The sequence below is a fragment of the Acinonyx jubatus genome, chromosome C1 (genome assembly GCF_027475565.1).
Source record: "Acinonyx jubatus isolate Ajub_Pintada_27869175 chromosome C1, VMU_Ajub_asm_v1.0, whole genome shotgun sequence".
Lineage (NCBI taxonomy): Eukaryota > Metazoa > Chordata > Mammalia > Carnivora > Felidae > Acinonyx > Acinonyx jubatus.
This window is the reverse complement of record NC_069381.1, coordinates 17,583,006-17,603,069: the sequence shown is the minus strand read 5'-3', so window position 1 is coordinate 17,603,069 and position 20,064 is coordinate 17,583,006. Positions and strand designations below refer to the sequence as shown.

The 20,064-nt window shown below is 39.7% G+C and overlaps 2 protein-coding genes across 10 annotated transcripts; one reads left to right on the top strand and one right to left on the bottom strand.

The window, feature by feature from the left end:
• The first annotated feature begins 481 nt into the window (after positions 1-481).
• On the top strand, positions 482-12,047 carry SRSF10 (serine and arginine rich splicing factor 10). 8 transcript variants are annotated; one of them, XM_027060093.2, is made up of 7 exons: positions 484-687; positions 2,145-2,249; positions 5,839-5,942; positions 7,756-7,918; positions 8,143-8,196; positions 8,330-8,431; positions 11,784-12,047. In XM_027060093.2, the coding sequence occupies exons 1-7, from the start codon at positions 623-625 to the stop codon at positions 11,842-11,844; spliced, it is 654 nt and encodes a 217-aa protein (XP_026915894.1). In that variant the 5' UTR covers positions 484-622; the 3' UTR covers positions 11,845-12,047. The 8 variants fall into 8 exon arrangements, with proteins under 8 accessions (XP_026915890.1, XP_026915892.1, XP_026915893.1 ...); XM_053208901.1 differs by lacking the exon at positions 11,784-12,047 and adding an exon at positions 2,693-3,055 and having other exon boundaries at positions 487-687; positions 2,145-2,316; positions 5,846-5,942; positions 8,330-10,423; XM_027060089.2 differs by lacking the exon at positions 11,784-12,047 and having other exon boundaries at positions 482-687; positions 8,146-8,196; positions 8,330-10,423.
• A 3,379-nt stretch (positions 12,048-15,426) lies between these two features.
• On the bottom strand, positions 15,427-19,753 carry PNRC2 (proline rich nuclear receptor coactivator 2). Of its 2 annotated transcripts, none has more exons than XM_027060095.2 (3): positions 19,466-19,753; positions 17,768-17,973; positions 15,427-17,496 (listed from the first exon to the last, which is right to left on the bottom strand). In XM_027060095.2, the coding sequence occupies exon 3, from the start codon at positions 17,476-17,478 to the stop codon at positions 17,059-17,061; it is 420 nt and encodes a 139-aa protein (XP_026915896.1). In that variant the 5' UTR covers positions 17,479-17,496; positions 17,768-17,973; positions 19,466-19,753; the 3' UTR covers positions 15,427-17,058. The 2 variants fall into 2 exon arrangements, with proteins under 2 accessions (XP_026915896.1, XP_026915895.1); XM_027060094.2 differs by lacking the exon at positions 19,466-19,753 and adding an exon at positions 18,844-19,415.
• Between the last annotated feature and the right edge of the window lie 311 nt (positions 19,754-20,064).

Below are 20,064 nucleotides of genomic sequence, written 5' to 3'. Positions count from 1 at the left end.
ATGGCGTGCTGAAAGCCCTGGAGAGGCAGGCCCACCTCCTCTCAAGGACACACACTTCCTTCCCTTTCATACTCAATACGAGCGGCTGATCAGCAGTCTAATAAAAGCCAGGGCATTACTTGGACCAGACAGGAAACCGTATGGCAGTCTCTCTCAAGTCTAAGGTTTAAAACTCCGTCTAAGTTGGCAATAACTGTAAAGTTTGGCGTAGGAGTTAAAACGTCTGTTTCCTGACTTGGGGTGGAGAGGGGAAGGAAAGGAAAAACCGCTGCAAGGCAGAAAAGGGCGGGAAAATAAAGCACCAAAGAAAGAAAGAGCGGGCTTGGGGGAGGGGAAAGACACAGCTCAAGAAGCCAATGAATGAGACCGAAGCTGCCGCACGTACCCTAGCCGCCCGCCTGCGCAGGCGTACGTCGGGTGATCTCGCGGGAAAGAACCGTTGCCGGTCCAGGCGTTGCGCCCAGGTAGGGGGGGGGGGGGGGGTGGAGGCGGGAGTGAAGTCTCGCGAGAAGAGGAGGTTTCGTAGCGGAGCCCTCTGGCTGAGCGTCTGAGGATCCGCCGCCGGATCCGCGGACGGTTTAGTGAGCCCGTTAGTGCCCCTGCCGAGACTCACGTCGCCGTCATGTCCCGCTACCTGCGCCCCCCCAACACGTCTCTGTTCGTAAGGAACGTGGCCGACGATACCAGGTATGTACGAGGAGGTACTCCGGGCCTAGCCCGGGAGGCCGCAGGCGCTTGGGGAGGACCCGTGCGGCGGCGGCGGCGCGCTGGGCCGGGGGAGGGGAAGCGCGAAGATGGCGGGTCCCGCGCGGGCTTTCGGGCCCAACTAGGCCGCGTCGCCGGCTCAACCGCCTCGTGGGAGCGAGGGCGGCGCCCCTGATCCTCCCAGGCAGCCGCCGGGAACGCGGACCGCGTGGCGCGAGTTCGGTGCCCCTCCCCCTCCGCAGCTCGGCCTCTCTTCCTCCCCGCTTCCTCTCGGCGCGTCCAGCCCCCGCCGCGGCCGAACATCCGCTCCCCATGGATTTGAAGTTCACGTTCCTTGGGGTACACGCCCCCTCGGCCCAGAGATTTTTTTTTTTCCCCGCAGTTAAAAAATCGCAGCGAAATAACGGGATCGGGGGAGGGGCGTTATGGCGAAGCATTCGCTACCCCTTTTTTGCCGTGTTACGTTTGTGATTTTTTAAAACATTTGAGATGTTTAGAGAAAGAGAATGTCGAAAATTGGGAGGTAAAATTATTCCAGTTGACCCTGCGAACTAGCTCTTCTCATTTCCCGGAAATATAACTGGTCACCCTTCGAGAAGTGAGGTTTAGGAAGCATCTACCATTTGGGCCTTGATAAGCTAAGTTGGATTAATCCAGTCCGTGCCTTTGTTCTCACCAATTCCCTTAATTGCTTGTGGTTGCCGTCAGAATTTTTTGGAACAGATCTTATCACAAGGAGAGACTGCGTTTTCACAGTCACTCTGACACCCCCCCACCCCCAAAAGTCAGTTTTATTTTGGTAGCCTTGTGATTTACATTATTCTGTCCTAACTTTAAGTAGGAAAGTAAGCAGTATTCTAGCGTCCAGAAAAATTCCTCCTTAGGTCATTTTGACCTTTATTATTTAAGGAGTTACATATATTTTTGTGCCTTTTATTTTTCCAACTTTTGTCTACCTCCTAGTAAGTGTCTAACCCTGTCTCTATAATTTTGGGGATGAAAGTGATTGGTATTTTTCAGACTACTAATGTTGGTTTGATAGTGTTAAAAAAAAAAAACAAAACACTGATACTTAATACAACCTAATGTTACTGTACCCTCTAGGAAAAATTAAAAGATGTGGTTAGAAACAATAGGTAAACTGTGACCAAGTTTCCTTAGATGTGTTTTCCTGTTATAATGTAAAATAGTAATGGGTTTTATTACAAACTGCATTATCTTCCAGAATCTTGGATCTTAGCTTTCCTTTGTTTTTTGTATGTTCTTAAAGTTGACTCTTGATGTTGAGATTTAGAAAGCTTGTCTGTTTCAGGTAACCCAGGGATACATCACAGTCCCTTTCGTTAAATGACAGATTACAGAAAGTTATCTATTTCTTACAGAGACATTCTTTTAAGGGAATGAACATAAAAATTGGGGGTCTTTTTATGATGTTTTAGGTCCGAAGATTTACGACGAGAATTTGGTCGTTATGGTCCTATAGTTGATGTGTATGTTCCACTTGATTTCTACACGCGTCGTCCAAGAGGATTTGCTTATGTTCAATATCCTTTCTTCAGATGGCTGATTAGTGAGGGGTGTTGAAGTTTGAAATTCAAGTTTATGTAAGAGGTAACATCTAAAAAGTAGTTTACTTTTGTCCTCTAATAATAAATGTTTTGTCTTCAAATTTTTGAAAATTAATTATGACTCACACATTGCTCTTAATTATTTCTTAAAGTTAATCCAAAAATAATAAAATATTTAAATTCCCATTCATGCTGCTGAAACTCAAATCAATGATTATAATATGTGATTTAAATTTGAATACACTCTGGTTGCTACCACCTTTAATGTAAGTCAAAAGTTAATATGTTCTTGTGCTTAGCAATTAAAGTTTGGTATTGTCTGTTAATTTGAATCACTTGATCAAAAACAAATTGTATAACAATGAGGTAAACTTCTTTAATATTGTCCCCTAATTTGCTGTCCTCTGTTGTTACCTCAGAGAATGTAAAGCTGTACAGTTATGGCGACCCCAAAGAGAAAGCATGAAAGAACCTTTAGAGTAGAATTCAACACTTAAGGCAAGTAGACAAGCCAAAGACCTCTTAAGGATCAGGCTTGAAGAGAAGGGAGAGTTTGGGAAAAGAAAAAATAAAGAAAAGCTGGAAGAAGGACAAGCCTAATGGGAGACAAAGCCTCGCTTTATCTACAAAAGGGGGAAAAGGTTGTTTTTCAAAGTTAAAGATAAAGCCATCTGTCATATTTGGCCAAGCATCTCATGACAAGTCCTTCTGACAAGCACTTAAAGAGTTAAAGGTCAAGATGAAGTTGAATGATGGCCAAGATTAAAGGAGTCATACCTGATGTATCCTACAGAATAACTATTTTCCTTTTTTTTTTTTTTTTTTTTTTTTTTTTTTTTTTTTTTTTTTTAATGTTTGTAAGCAGTTAATTTTCAAAACTATTCTGGTTTGGTCTAGTGACAAAACCTGTAACTTGATTTATGTGGGCCTTTGATGTTGTGATTGTGGTCTTGTATAAATGCACTTTCTCTTAGATTGTCAAGTTAAAGTGTATCAGGATGTAATGTTGTTAAGCTTAAATTCAGCATATTTTTGTTTTGGGCCATATGGTCAGATGCCATAGGGTAATAGGCAATGCTCTTTGGAGTAGCATGAGGTTCTAGGGTCAGGCTAACTCCACAGAGCTGTGCTTAAAGGGAGACAGGTGCTTGCACTGGGACCTCCTTAGAAACAACTCTGGTGGTCTTGTAAGGTCAAATCCACTGGAGATACTACCTGTTTAGAGATTTTAAAGTGGCTGCTATGGGCACACACATACTCTTGACTTCTAAACTTAGCTCTGTGAAGTCTGCTGGTCCTGCACTGCTTTAGCACATAGGATCAGTTGGCTCTGAGTGGATTGCAGAAGGCCTTATCCCTGCTATAGGTACCTAATCAGGACCTATGGGAAGTCATTCCCTGACCCAGAGTTTTAGGTGACATTACTTCCTTCAGTGAGACAGCAAGGGTTTGGGCTGTGGGTGTCAGACTAGGAAAAGTTCTTCCTGTTAAATTCATTGGGTCTCTTGAAACTTAGCAGGGGCCCTAGTGAGACTTAGGGGAAATGCTGAAAGCTGCTATTTCTACAAAGCTAATGATCAAGGACAGTTGGGGGGATTGGTTGCAAAGTTCTGTTACAGAGAGGATAAGAGCTATATTTGGCTTGGTTTTTTGTTTGTTTGTCTATTTTTAAAAGGCGATGCTTTCTGGCTTACAATGCTGACCTGCTTTTACTTGGTTTGGGGTGGCCTGGGAACCAGGATCAACACTAGTTTGCCTCAAGAGTATGTGATACTTGAGCTAGAAGAGAGTTATCATCTAAAGGAGGATCATGTATTTTATATACACAAAGTCTTCCTATGGTCTTAAAATAGTTAAAAAGAAGTAGGTCTCAGGATTTTGGAAAGATCCCAAGTACAGATTTCTCTATAACTAGCATCAGAGTGATATTTGACACTTCCCAATTAGGCTTCTCTTTTGTATATAGTAAAACTTTGCCATGGTTGATTCAGCTCAGGATTCTGTTTTTGCAGGTAGACCCAAAGAATGATTTAGATTTACTCTCAATAATTTTTACACCTTTTAATTTTATCCTTTAGAAAGTAATTGTATTCTGCATCCTGGGGTAATAAATAAAGTGGTATACATGTTAAGCCAGCTTACTCTTTTTAATATTTTAGAGCCCAAATGCATTAACCTTGACAGGTGTTGAATTATAATAGTACTCAAGGTTCTGAACTCCCTATCAACCTTTTTCGTTTCTTGTTGAAAGTCCTATGACTTAGACTTGGGAAAACCTCTCCTCCTTTAACATATACATAATATATTCGGGAAGAGAGACCTGGGAACGGGCAATGGTCCTTAATTCCTTTCAGAATGAAAAATAGGAAATCTGGTGAGGTAGACGTTTTAGTACTTGAAGTAAACAGATATTAGTATCAGTCTTGGAGAGAGTATGTCTCATCAACACTGTTTTTTAATCAGCCTAAGATCTACACTCTTTGTCTCTCAAGTTTGAGAAATATAAATGGACACGTTAGAATAGTAATTTTTAGGATAGAATGAAAATCTACACTCCAACTTAACCTAGGTCCCTTTCCAGAGCTTTTATATCAAACACTGCTCTGATTTGCTTGGCTTCCGTCAGAATGGTGGTTTTAGGAAAGGAGCTAAATTTGGACAGAATAACTTTGTAAAGCCAAGAGTTGTCATAGTACTATTGCTGACAAGGAGGGAAGAGGGCAAGGCAGCTTCTCCAGTCAGGGTACCAGCAGTTCCTGGGTCAGGTTTATAAATGTTACCTTGAAGTTTCTCAGGTTGAAAACCAGTCCCAAATTCACTTCTTTGCAGTAGGCTATATGTCTAGTATTATGGTTAGGGCTTTTCAGTCCAGGAATCTTTAGACATGGTCTGTTATTTCTTGACCGCATGCTTTTATAGTCTTTGCATGGGTGTAATATGCTTTTGGTGTAGCGATGTCTTGACGATTGATTGATTGATTCTATCTTGATATCCTCCAATGGATAGCATACCAATCTTTCCTGTATAGTATAAGGGAGACAGCTATGTGAAATAATAGTGTTAGATATATCTGAGAAAAACAGCAAAATAAATTTGAAGTTAATTCTTTTGTAAGGTAAGGTATATTATGCTTGCTTACACAAGAACTATTGGCATTTTCTTTTTTTCTTTGAAACAAAAACATGAAAAGCGGTTTTGGTTTTATTTTAAGAAATTTTTGTTTTAGCATACAACAGAAGTGACATTGGTTTTTCTTTTTTGTTTTCTAAAACTTAAAACTCAGGAAAACTTTTTTGATAGGATTACTTGGTAGTTCAGCTATAACAGATCTTATTTTAATAATTTTATATGTTCACATGTGTTTTCAAATGTATGCTGTAGGAAATCACAAGTGCTTTAATGCTGTCAAGTATCTGTAGCTGAATTAACCAACCTAAGTTAAGTGAGATCTGGATGATTTTCTAGAATAATGTTGAGAGATTGTGAAATATTCCAGACTTACCAACTGAATGTTCACTCGTTATCAAAGTATGCAAAACTTCCCAAGCCCCTTAACATTTAGCACATTTGAGGACGTACGTGATGCCGAAGACGCTTTACATAATTTGGACAGAAAATGGATTTGTGGACGCCAAATTGAAATACAGTTTGCACAGGGGGATCGGAAGAGTAAGTACCCTTATGCCTATTATACGTATAATACGTCATTTTTAAAACAGTGCTTTGATGTTTCTTATTGGAAGTATTTGCAATTTGTCTTATTTAAAATCTAAAAAGATCTTGAAAAGATAGAGTAACTCAGATACTTTGCAGAAAGGTAGAATGTGAAAATCAGAATGACAGAAATTGGACTCTGGCATGGTTAATATTCTGGGGATGGAATTAAAAGGGAAATAATTTGGAAGGTATTAGGTCTTTTCAGCCATTTCTCTTCATACAGATTTTCAAGGTATAATGGGTATTGTTTATTTATTTATTTTTAATGTTAATTTTATTTTTGTAACAGAGAGCACAAGCAGGGTAGGGGCAGAGAGGGAGACACAGAATCCGAAACAGGCTGTGTGTCATCTGTGCTGACAGCTCAAAGCCTGTTGTGGGGCTTGAACCTATGAACCATGAAATCATGACCTGAGCCGAAGTCGGACACTTAACCGACTGATACACCGGCACCCTGGTATAATTGGGTATTTGTGTAGGTGTGTGGCTGTGGAAATGAACAGATAGAATTAAACAGATGATTACGGAATTACTAGAATCCGTTTTATATTAGTATGTGGTTTTATTATGCAGGCATGTACTAGGTGTTAGCTGCATGCTAATGAGGCTGGAGTACAGGCTTCAGAGTCAGGTAGACCAGGGTTTAAATTTTGGCTCAACCATTTTGTTACCTTAGGCAAGATAGTAAAAGAGATGAAGGTGCCTGGGTGGCTCAGTCGGTTAAGTGTCTGCCTTTGACTTTGGGGCTCTCTGCGCCGCCCCCTCCCCCCCCCAAATAAACGTTGGAAAAAAAATTGTTTTAAGTTAGAGGTGAAAATAGGTGCTGAAGAGAGGAGCGCTCGGACACAGGCTATAATTCTCTGGCTCTTGGGTTGGGTGATGGGTCCTTCAGTATTTACTGTGTTATTTACTTAAACGCACATATGCATTTAGTATCCGCACATATGCATTTAGTATCCGTTTCATAGAATTGAATGAGATAACATAGGAATTTGAGGACTGTCCAGGGGTGTGGGTGGGTCTAAGGCATCCAATAAATGTTCACTCTTTTCTACTTTTGTTGTGATCTCAGAACCCTATATCCATATGTTACTGCATTTTGATGCTAAAGCATTGTCCATAGGTTACCAATAAGTATTTTGTCGTTGTTAATTGTTTCTAATAAATGAAAAACACGCAAAATAATTCCAAATTAGTATATGGTTCAAAGTCATTTTGTATTTTAATTTGGAATTTTTTTTTAATATGGTAAATTTCCTCAATTTTGAAATAGTTGGCATATTTTTATTTTATTTTATTTTATTTTTTTAACGTTTATTTATTTTTGAGACAGAGAGAGACAGAGCATGAATGGGGGAGGGTCAGAGAGAGGGAGACACAGAATCTGAAACAGGCTCCAGGCTCTGAGCTGTCAGCACAGAGCCCAACGTGGGGCTCGAACTCACGGACCCGGAGATCATGACCTGAGCCGAAGTCGGCTGCTTAACCGACTGAGCCACCCAGGCGCCCCAATTGGCATATTTTTAGACAAGCTAGATGGTGAAAGGTCTCTGAAAGAAAATAGTTGGGAAGATATTTGAGAGTATCATTTTTAACCTAAAACAGTATTCTTATAGACTTCCTTGGAAACAAATACCTTTTCCAAGATTAATAGTCTCACATTTAACCAGAATGCAGACATTTTCCCTATAATTTGAAGACTTAAATACTAGGTTAGGTTTCAAATATCTCTGTTTTCTAAATCTCCGTTCTGTGTATTTCATAGCTCCAAATCAAATGAAAGCCAAGGAAGGGAGGAATGTGTACAGTTCTTCACGCTATGATGATTATGACAGATACAGACGTTCTAGAAGCCGAAGTTATGAAAGAAGAAGATCAAGAAGCCGGTCCTTTGATTACAACTATAGAAGATCTTATAGTCCTAGAAAGTAAGTTTGATGTGTAGTACAGTAATCTGTCAGAAAAGATTTGTTAGCTTTTAATTTTTTTTATCTTTTTGTACACTTTAATTATATACATTGTATGCTTCATTGAGACTAAAATTTTAGTGCTTTATTTTAAAAGTTTTATGGTTCAGTTTTTTTAATTAGAAACTTGAGAAGAGTGTAAATAGACATTTGTCACTGTTTGCTTTTTCTGATGTACTTTTTAGCAGTAGACCGGCTGGAAGACCACGGCGTAGCAGAAGCCATTCCGACAATGATAGGTAAATAACTTTGCTTTGAAAACGACTTCTACATTTTTCAATTTCAGAGTGAACTTTTGCTCTAAAAATAACAAATTTGATTAACATAGAATCTAATTTTTACTCTAATTGTATCTCTCCTCTGTTTTGAAAGATTCAAACACCGAAATCGATCTTTTTCAAGATCTAAATCCAATTCAAGATCACGGTCCAAGTCCCAGCCCAAGAAAGAAATGAAGGCTAAATCACGTTCTAGGTCTGCATCTCACACCAAAACTAGAGGCACCTCTAAAACAGATTCCAAAACACATTATAAGTCTGGCTCAAGATATGAAAAGGAATCAAGGAAAAAAGAACCACCTAGATCCAAATCTCAGTCAAGATCACAATCTAGGTCTAGGTCAAAATCTAGATCAAGGTCTTGGACTAGTCCTAAGTCCAGTGGCCACTGATAGTATAAACCTTGATATTTTTAGGCATGTATCATTCATTTACTCATAGTTTGGTTTACTTAAATTATCAGGAATACAATGTTGCAATGATGCTTAAAAAAACACTTGTCAGTTTTCCCTGTACCAGGCAAATGGTTATAATTAAAATGATATGCTGTTGAGAAGCCACTCTTAAGAGTCCAGTTTGTTTAATGTTATGGGCAGCTACCAATTTGTGGTGTCTCTGTATATTTTTGTAAAGATTCTCATTTTTTATGCTTGAAGTATTGGTGAAAAGATGTTGGTTGACCATAATTTGCAACATTGTCTTATTAAAAATAAACTTTCATATCCATATTTGGTAGAACTGTTAACCTAGAAATGTAGCTTGCTAATAAGATAGAATGATACAAAAGTGAGTTGTAGCCACAGTACAACACTGACTGATCAGACACATTTAGGTTCAGGGTGGACCTTTTTGTCTTGTTGAGCTGTTTAGGCCCGTGATAATAATAGTTAATTTATGACAGCGTGGAATAGTTCTTTTGTTAACCCCACTGTCTTGGGGAATGATGCCAACTGGGTTAAGTAGGATTTGGGGGACGATTGAGTGTTTTGACCGAAACATGGAGCCTTCACTGCTTTTTTCTGTTTTCTATGAAGAGTTGGAACATATAAACACGGGAAGAACTCAAACCTTAAAATTTGAGCAGGACAATGATGGCAGAAATAATTTCAAGGGAAAAAAAAATGCTCTCATGTAGTTACTCTAAACTTTAAGGAGCATTGTTGGTCGTATTGCTTAGTTTTCTTACTGCTGTTAAAAAAAAGCAGCAAGTAAATTGTTTCAAAGTAGGTTTTGTTTATGCATATGCATAGTGTAAAACTGAATTTTGATGCTTCTAGCACTCGGTCTGTGCGTTTGTATCAAAATTTGCCTGCTACTTTATGAAGGAGGCTTGTTCTTCACACTTCAGTTTATTTCACGTGAGGCAAGTTGAAGGAGAACACTCCCACTCTAGGTGATTCTGTGGTGCCATGAAATTTAAAATATTTTGGAAAAAGAATTTTCAGTAGGAATCTCATCTCTTTGAGTTTGATTATCAATGTAGTACCTGGCAGTACCTGACTAAAACAAAACAAAACAACAAAAAAACCCAATACCCTAACCATTTATAATTTTTAGCATTTCTCTGAGAGATCTTTTGGGGACAATAAAAGGGACATGTCCAGTCTCATTTCAGAATAAAAGCTAGCATCTTTAAAATTTTAGATTGCTTGCTTGCAGGTATAAGTAAATATTGTGGGGAAACGATTCCTTTTAGAGGATTACTTTTTTTGATTTTGGTTTTAGTAATATAGGCCTTGCCTGTAAAGAACAAAAGATGGTTTTTAAATACTGTTTGTGGAATGTGTTTAAAGGATTGATTCTAGAACCTTTGTATATTTGATAGTATTTCTAACTTTCATTTCTTTACTGTTTGCAGTTAATGTTCATGTTCTGCTATGCAATCATTTATATGCACGTTTCTTTAATTTTTTAGATTTTCCTGGATGTATAGTTTAAACAACAAAAAGTCTATTTAAAACTGTAGCAGTAGTTTGCAGTTCTAGCAAAGAGGAAAGTTGTGGGGTTAAACTTTGTATTTTCTTTCTTATAGAAGCTTCTAAAAAGGTATTTTTATATGTTCTTTTTAACAAATATTGTGTACAACCTTTAAAACATCAATGTTTGGATCAAAACAAGACCCAGCTTATTTTCTGCTTGCTGTAAATTAAGCAAACATGCTATAATAAAAACAAAATGAAGGAAATAATGATTAACTGGAATTATTATAGTTTTGAATGAGATTCTAAAATAACAGTGGAAACAATCCTTTGTAGATTTAGGAATATTTTTAATCACAGTGTTGCACTAGGCACAACTAACTTTTACTTTGGAAATGATAGAACTTGCCAGAAAGGTACATCTTTTATATACTACTTAAAAATTCCTTATGTAATGTCAAAGTTGTTTCATGATTGCTTATTAAGCCCCTTGGGTTAAATAACTTAGAGATTATTAGTATTAAGTATTAAAATGAAATTTGAGTCAGCTAAATTGTAAGTTTATATTTTCATTATTGAATGGACCAATAATTCTGCTCTTCCTTGTCCTAAACAAGATGCGTTGGGCCTTATATTAATGGCTTGATTTTAAATATGTTTGCATTGAATGTCAGTGAGCAGTTAGTATATTAAGTGATAACCACGTTGGGGAACTGATTTAGGTGTTTTATGGTTTGAGTTCTAGCTACTTATAATGACAACGATAGCCGATACTTAGCATTTATGATGTGCCAGACACGCTACTAAAAATTTTGTGTTAACTCATTTATTTTTCACAAAACCCTTTGAGAAAGATATTGATTTACCCCATATCGTAGATAAGGAAATCGAGATACAAAGAAAAGGCTGTAAAAAAGGCAGATCGAAGCTTTGAGCCCAGGCCTGGTCCTTCGTGACTTTTTTTTCTTTTTGATGGACTGTAATTTGAGAGAGATAGATTGAGGAGGTGGATAGCCCATTGAAACTGTTCTCAGTCTTTGTGTAGAAATAGAAGGCCTGATGATTTCATTTTTATTTATTTGTGTCACTTAAAATGACTCACATGGTTTCCTTTAGAACTTTTTGTTACTCCTAAAGTGACCTACCTAATGAGCTTCAGAAGGACTAAATTATAGTTGAACCCAGGATAGGATCCTGCTCATAGTTGATGAGGATCCTTACACAGTGCTTTAATTTTGGGTACTTAGTTCCACAGTTCTGGAGTATCCACTGTGTGTCTGGCACTGTTGTCACTATTAGAGTAGATCATATCAAGACACAGTGAGGACTGACACTTCACCTCTCTTTTTACTTAAGATCTCTCTGCATTTTGTTCTGTTTTGTTTTGTTTTGAAGCCAAGTAAGCAAGAAGAAAAATGACAGATAATGCTTCAGTGAGAAAGGAAAGGTGCTACATAGAGTATGAGCTGTTAAGTTTACAACCCAGGGAAAAGACCTGGGAACTATTGTACTATTCTCTTGCAAATTTGGCCCAGTAAGCTGCTACATCCAGTTCAACTAACAAAATCCTGTATACCACAGAGAAGAATAAAGAAAACCAAACTGACAAACATCCTTCTTTTATTTAAGACCAAACTGCAGCTGGAATACCCAGTACAGTTCTGCTTACTACACTTCAAGAAAGATCTGAGAAAGCGGAAAAAGAACCAAAGAAGGGCAGTTCAAGCGACCAAAGGGTGGGTGGAAGGTGCTGCAGTATGAATACTGTACGAATATTTTGACTCTGGTCTGAAAAGATAAAAGAATGTTATCGAAACTACATGGAATAATTGAAGTCCCTTCAAGTTTGAAAGTAAGCATTTTAGGACAAATAAAAAGAAATTCAACTTTGTACTTGTGGAAACTAATCCCTAAATCTGAATAGGTTTATATTGATTCGTGGGTAACAGGTCCATAATAAACTATTGGAAACTAGGATGTTTGAATATCAAGGAAGACAGCCATAGTCTCTTACAGTGCCTCTATTGGTCTGTCTCAAACTGAATTGGGTGAGAAAAGGTATGGTCCAATATAAACTTTTTCTTGGTTATCTCTCAAAGTCAGTTCCATTTTCGCTATTGGCAAATCTTGCCTTTGTTTATTCCAGTGCCAGTGTTTTTCTGCTTAATGGTTTGCTTTGTTGGCATCTGAGTTTATTTACTTGTATGCCATGTTCAGTTTACATCTTACACTCTCTTTTCCAGATAAATTCCAATTAGAATACTTGACATCTAGCTAAGAGGGTCCATCTCTTCTCACCTCTGTCTAAGTCAGTATATTCAGCAAACATTTATTTACTGAGCCCTTACTGTGGGCAAAAATTGTCCTGGGTAATCGGGGAGAAAAATAGAGAAAATTGACTTAATAAATACCTACTGAGCACAATCTAGTCAATCATTACAGTATGGCCTCATTGTTTTGAGGTGTATTTTTCGTAACGATATTTTACACCATTCATATCTTAATGTAATTATAAAACCCAGGATACTATCAATGATCATTTTGTGGTTATCTGCCATTTAAAAGTATCCAGTATTTCTGTTTGCATCCCATTAATACAAATAATGAAAAAATGATGTTTTAATCTGTAATAAACTGATTCATTGTGCAGTGACTGTAATATACTAGAGTTATATTAAATTGTTAACTCTGCCTCCTCAAACACACATTAGGAAATAATCCCAAAAATAAGTAACTTTGCATTAGATCTAAAGGAGACTCTGGGTGCTATAATTAGATTATTTTGAGGCAGACAGAGAGCTGTTATCCCAACTGATTTAGTGTGTTCTGTAATTGAGAAAATGTTCACCAGATTATACTTTTTAGTGATTTACTTGTACATTTTATAGGGGACATGTTCTGTGTATAGTGAATAAATAACTTTTATAGTATCACAAAAATGTTTTGGATTCCTTAGTTCCTTATTAGGATATTAAGTTTGTTTATACATTGATTCTTCCATCACTCATACTTGATTTTTGTCATTTCTGCCACATATTTTAAGTTGTTCGTGTGAAGTTCTTCATCTAAAAGTATGGAAGTGTTTAAGCCTTTACAAAAAAAAAATTTGAAAGTTGCAGAATATACATAACGGTTGGAGATATGAAATGTAGGTATTTTTATCCGTTTGATTAAAAAATTTTTTTTCAAACTTGCTTAAGATCACACAGCAAGTGGCAGATCCTGTGTTAGAGTTAACGGTTTTTTCATTTGGTTCCTGTTTTGTGCCTTTTTTTTAATCAAATGGAAGATTTTTTATAACTTACTAAAATTAATATAATGGAATTTAGAGTTCATGCAGAGGGAAGATTTATTAGATTTATGAAAAAGATTTAATATCAAAAAGTATTTTCTTTGTACTTTGTGGATGAAAAAGAGGTTAAATGTAACCCAAGATCTCAAGCTATTATGACTCAGGCTCTCCATCCTGGCTTTCCAAATTTCAGTCGCATTGTATTACATTTTGACCATATTCTTGTTTACAAAATCCTGAGATACTTTGAAAGGAGGAGGCTGTGATTTGAGACAGCACAATGATAGTGGAGGAATAATCTTAATGGCATTTCTACCAGGTCAGAGCTTTTAGGAACAAACTGTTGTCATTGATAAATGAAGTAAGCAACCTACTTGTTTTCGTTCAACTATTGACGTAGTTACTATAGAAAAATTTCCTTCTCCAGGGTTTTTGTCTCTGCCCCTTCCTCCAACAGTGTTGGTTATTATGTTTATTGCATTGTGTTTCTGTGCATTCCTAACGGCTGTTTCACCCTTATTAAAGTGGGAATATCTTTATTTGGAATAAAAAGCAAGGCATGTAAATTCCTTTCATTGATAATTGACAGAGTAGTTTGTAAAGAAGTAAAAGGCCTTTGTGTCTAGTTTTTGTAGATCCACATCTCTTTGAATGCTAGAGAGTGAAATAAACAACTGGTCTAGGAGCCAAACAATTTGGGGTTCCCCCCCTTCTCTTTTCCTTAGGTTTAACTCTGCCCCCCAGGTTTGTGGCTGGGTGGGCTTTCCTCATTTGAGTAGGAGGCTTTAGAGATGTACTTTGTCCCTCCTGTTTTGCAAAGTAATTGCCAATGAGAATGCAATTAAAGAAACCAGAAAACTTACCCAAACCTTCAGTTTTTTTTCCACTTTGTGCTTGCTTTTGGGAAGAATAGAACTTAACCAACCAGAAATTAGATGTAAGGATAGGTTACAGTTATTCTACATACTATACACTGCCATCAAAAAGATGACGACAAATTTAAACATGAACATTGACTGACTGAAGATTCACGCTATGGCTGACTTCAGCCTTAGAGGATAGGTTGTTTCTAAAACAACTTTTTGGTTCTCACAACTACAATGGTTAGGGAATTTCTGTCACTATAATTCCTGTAGGCTAACCAACAAAACTATTAGTACCTCTCTGGGATGTGCGATGTTGAAATCATTGACCTTTTCTTTAGGTTACCCTTAACTTTTAAAAACTTCAGTTAGAAGCCTTTTCTACACCCACCCTCAAGTCTGAACAACTAACCACTGGAGTCCATCCCAAACCAAACACCTAATACTGCATAAATCCAGAATTAACACACTTAGGCTGAGAACTGTTAAATCTAGTGAAATTCCACTGGTTATAGTAAAGAATTTGACAGTCCTTGGCACTGCCTGTAGACATTACACAGAGAATAGGGGGGAAAATGTTTACTTCCTCCAAATCATTTATTTCCTGTGGTTTGCATGATAAAGTAATGGCCTTGCCGTGGTAACAACCCATTCTTGAACTAGTTTAAGTTACCCCTATCTCTTGGAACCTATGGAGTATTCTGATGCCTTAACCCACCCCCCACCCCCCCCCAAAGCCTCCTGGTGGAAATCATACTTTTACATAGGAACATATGTAACCGTTCTTGTCAATTTGAGGAATGTTGTTTTCTATAAACCTCAGTCATCTTAGAATGTAGAGAAAAGGGAGAGATGCAGGGAATTAAACCTGGTTTACTCTCTTGAATTAGAATCTTAGTTTCCAAAGTATGCTGTGTCCTTTTACTGTTAGCCCTGCTTCGGGGGGCGCTGGTCATAAACAGCAGGTGTAATTGTATAGCTGTTGAACTGATCCAAATGTGCCTGTCAGTTGGCAGATTGGTTGCCTTGCAAAAACCAGCAGTCCTACCGTTTCTTCAGTTGGATTATGAGTGCGTTAAAAATAGTCGCAATTTTTTACAAAATACAAACCAACCACTGGGGGGGAAGAAGCAATTTTATTTTTTAATTTCATGCTTGAAATTTGCGTATGTACATTAAGTACTATGTAAACTTGTCTTTAGAATACCATTATTTGATTTGGGCAATATTACCTCATCTGAATTTACTTGGAGAAATACAACTTCACCCTTCTCCTTTAAGTCAGAAGCTGCCAAGTTAGAATAGGGCACCTAAAATCAGAAATTTTAAATTGACTCTCCCACACACATTTGTAATTCACTATTGGGTTAATTTATATTTAGGTAAAATATGTTATCAAGTTATGCAAGAAATTACATCTTTTACATTAAGTGGTCCCCTGGGTTGCACTTACTAGTAACAAAAAATATATATACTGGCATCATACACTAAACTATATTCATGTTATAGATTACAAAAATTATTAAAAGCCAAAATGAATCTTTAAGGTTGGAGGGACCTTTTCATGGTTAATCTTTGGGCTTAAGGAGGAAAAATTAAAATAGTCCCATACTGCATTTCACATCTCTTAAAAATAGGAAGTGTTTTAGCAGCTTTAAAAACCTTTTCAGTTATATAAAACTTATTACACTAGGGTTTACTTTGAAATGTAGTTTACCACCAGATCAATTATACATACACTGGCACTTTAGCACAAGGGCAAACCTTAAAAACAAATTATTTTGGACCTTTAAAATCAGGCCATAGCATAAAAAACAAGAGTCATGGTCTTACATTCAGCAAATTCATACTAAAATATTCTATTTTTATAGGATAAATGCCAACAAAACTTTACATATGCTACAAGTTTATTACATATATTTACATGGCTCTTTCCTAGGTACTTAAAACTTTCACATTATACAGCTCCCCACTTAAGTAAGCTTTGCAGGGATAACTTTTGAGACCAGATCACTGTCAGAATAGCTTATGCAGTGCTAGAATACAAAAAATGTATTCTGAAAGCTACTCAGTGACCACCAAATACTGTTTCTATAAAAACTGGTTTTGGTGCATTAGTTGGCAGACGCTTATCCACTCACTGCATGAAAGAAATGGCCATTGGGGTATATGGTCTCATTCTAAATTAGACAGCCACGAGTGCCCTTTCTACATTCACCAGCATACAGTTTACTAAAATGCAACCATTCTCTAAGAAAAAGTCACATTTTCTTTTTGGCAGTGCACAGGATTGTTGGCATATTCTTGGTTTGGGTGTTTCTAGGACTTTAAACTTTCAAATACTCAACTACTTAGTCCCTGTATGTCTTAACTATATGCTTAAAATCAGATTCACTAGCTTTCAACAGGTCAATCTAGTGATCCATGAATGATAATCTTAAATTAGTATTTTCACCCAACAGATAGGAAAAGTTGATTACCATTCCCCAAATCTTAAACCACTTAAGTTACTCAGTTGAGAACACTTAATATCAAGTACTATGATGAATAATTTTGTTATTTTAAGTTGCACTGATCCCACCATCACATCACAGTGCACACAACACATAAAACAAGTTAAGATGAGGTCTAATTAGATTTTCTACATTAATTAGCAATTTTACACAAATAGATTAGTTCCCTAGTGAATTTGGTCTGAAATCATTGACAACTACCCTCCAATATAACTAAGTTTAAATAGTATTTTATCTTATACCTGTACTTTAAGTAAGGTTTTAAGTTGAAATGTCATTATTTCCTTATCAGAAGGATTAAAGGAAACTGGAACCCAGTGGCTTGGTGGTTTAGGGAGAACACTTGGTGATGGTGGCTCACTAAATTTGGCTCCAGCATAGTTCTGATTAGTTTGAGACTTAAAAAGTAAGCTAGAACTTGATAAGCTAGAGTTCCAGTTTTGATTATTTGGAAAATTTTTGTTCTTCCCCCCATTTTGCATGGCCTGCCGTGCAGCTGCTGAGGAGGTGTAAGTATGTCCCCTTTCTTTTTTCTTATGAACAATCTTCATCTGGGAATTCTGATCCTTGGTCTTCTGTCTATTAAGCTGTTGCTGGTTCTTACTAACATTTCTCGATTGAGGGGCTGGAATGTTATACCTCTCTCCACCACCCATCTTCAGCTTCTTTGTCACCTGTAAGTAAAGGGAAAATATTGAGCAAAATTCCAGTAAGAAAAGTTCAAAACTTTAATAAGCTTCTATAGATAAGCCTCAACTTGTAATTCCAGAAATCATTTTAAAATTGATACTCAACTGCTTTAACCCCATCCTATGTATGTACACACATTATATTCACAGCCTTTATCACCTTAAAAACAAGCTTCTCCACAAATCTGAATCAACAAAAACAAAAAATAAAAACAAACGGTTTAGGATGTTTGCCCCCACAACATGAGTTTTATACCTTTCAGTCTGCTTCTCGGATTGCAGGATTTCCACTACCTGTCCCCTTCCTTGCTGCCAAGCCCAGGATAATAGATGTTGCTTTCTGCCGGATCCTTTCCTTTGTCTCAATACAGAAGTTTTCATGGGCCGATCTGCTGAGTTCAGCCTAGGAGCTGAGGCCAACATCTGAGTCTCCTCAGCACACAAGTATGAGAGAAGTCCTAGCTAGAAAAGCAAAGACTAGTTCATTACTTCAACTCAAAAACACGGGGGAAAGCGATCACTTGGATTTACGGCGGAAATACATTTAAGAATGGCTACTTCCTGAACTAACAAAGGTAGAAAATAACCTTGTAACTGTCATCATTTAAAAGCTCTTCTCAGCCTTGAGATCCAGGAAGTGGGGAATTTGGGGACGGGGGTCTACAAGTCCAACAAATTATTTTACCTTTACTGGGGAACTTTTCTGAGTCTCACACGGATTTTGTCACCAGTATGTTCAGACTAGGGAAGCATTAGCTTTTGCAGCCATGCCAAGAAGCTGGCTTAAAAGGAGTTTCCTAAAGAGACCCAGGTTTTTAAAATCCTTTCAGAAAGTTCCAATCTTGCGGGAGATCGAGTATCCGTTTTCGAAAAGCCTCCTCGCCCAACACGCCTACGTCCAGAAGTGTCTCCTTTAGTTACGAACTCTCGACTCCACCTCATCTTAAAGTTTTCCCAAGTCATAACCCGAGCCGATGTTCCCTCTGAACTATAAGAGATGCCTCCTTACAGTGAGCATTAAACATTCCGAGTTTTCATGTAACACCCCAAGAAACCAAGTTCCCAAACAAATAAGCCCTCTTTTCGGAAGGCTCAGAGGGCCTTGCACACTATTTTAACAGCCCGTGAGTCATTCACAGCGCGAGCCCGGAAAGTTCGGGCCTTCCGACGGGGCCTGGCTTCCGAGCGGCTCCCTTTCTCGAGCCCGGCCCGGGGCCCCGGTGCTCCCCGGCCGCCCGCGCCCGACCCGGTTTCCCGATCTCCCCTCCTTCCCCCAACAATGGGGAGCGCGGCCGCCAACATGGCCGCGCCCGCGGCGCCGCCGCCACTCACCGACTTCAAGCTCGGAACGGCGGCGGCGGCTCTTGCTCGGCGTCTAAGCCCCCCTCCCCTTCCAGGGAGAGACGAGGCGCGGGACGTACGAAACCCAAGGGCACCGATGAGCTAGCTGCTAACCGCCTCAGCTTCCCGACCCGACCTCCTCCTTCCGCCTCTACCGACAAAATGGAGGAGGCGACGAGCGCCGAAGCGGGGCCGGGAGGCACCGCGGCCAATCAACACACGCCGACGCGCCGCCCGGCCAATGAGACGCGCGCCACCGCCTGTTGCTGGGGCCGGCCGGGGCGAGGGAGGCGAGCTTGTGGCCCAGGGTTTGAAATCCTCCCCGAGAGGAGCATGTCGGGAACAAGTGCTGAGGCCCCGGCGGCCGCCCGCCCGCCCGCCCGCCGGTCCGTCCGTCCGCGGAGGCGCTTGCCCGCTGCCGCCGGCCCCACTGGACGCGGCGGCGCCCGCGACCCCAGGCGCCCGTCTTGCCCGCGCGCGCTCGGCGTCTGGGAAGGGGCGTCAGCCGCCCTCGGGGCCGCAGCTTCAGCCCGGGCTACCGGCGCGCGGACCCCGTGGCCCTGAGACCCCTGGTGGCCCAGCCTCCCACCCACGGGCGGGGGGTGCGGATTACCGAAGCGGCGTCGGTTCCCGAGGTGGGTTCGCAGTGCCGCGTGACCGGTTTTTACAGACGGAAGATACTCAACAAAGTTGCCTCCCGAGGCCTGGCCCCTCCCCACTTTGCTCCTGACGCTCTTCTCCTTCTCCTACATCACGGGACCTTCTTTGTCGCGCCCAAAGCTTGCGGTTCTCCTGCGGGTCTCTCTCGTGTCCTCCGCCCCAGCCTCGAAACTTCCCCAAGTGGCCGCCCTTGTGAAGGCGTTTCCGACACATGCGCGGATCGAGTCCATCACTTCCTCCTTTGTGCCCCCACTGGTCCTTAACTTCAGTTAGAGCCCTTCGGCGTCCCGCACGGTAACTGCGGCTGCCTGTGTCTGAAACCCACGCACCCACCCGCCACCACGTCCTCGAAGGGCGAGGCCGGCTTCTAGTTTTCTGAACAGAGCCTCTCGAACAAGAAAACTTTGTGGCGAGAACGGGGGCTCCCATATTCCCCTTTCTGCCCAATTGTAAGTGTGAACGGGGAGAAAAGATCTAGTTTAGGTGATTACGCCAGCGAGGTGCTGGGAAGAGGGAAAGGACAACTTCTTTGGGGTAAATGGATAAGCAACC

Excerpts from the sequence above, each read along its gene's own strand:
- SRSF10 (XM_027060089.2), top strand. The coding sequence starts at position 623 with ATGTCCCGCTACCTGCGCCCCCCCAACACGTCTCTGTTCGTAAGGAAC. Across the intron at positions 2,250-5,838 it reads AGAGGATTTGCTTATGTTCA|ATTTGAGGACGTACGTGATG; the intron begins ATATCCTTTCTT and ends AACATTTAGCAC. Across the intron at positions 8,197-8,329 it reads AGCCATTCCGACAATGATAG|ATTCAAACACCGAAATCGAT; the intron begins GTAAATAACTTT and ends CTGTTTTGAAAG.
- PNRC2 (XM_027060095.2), bottom strand. The coding sequence starts at position 17,478 with ATGGGTGGTGGAGAGAGGTATAACATTCCAGCCCCTCAATCGAGAAAT.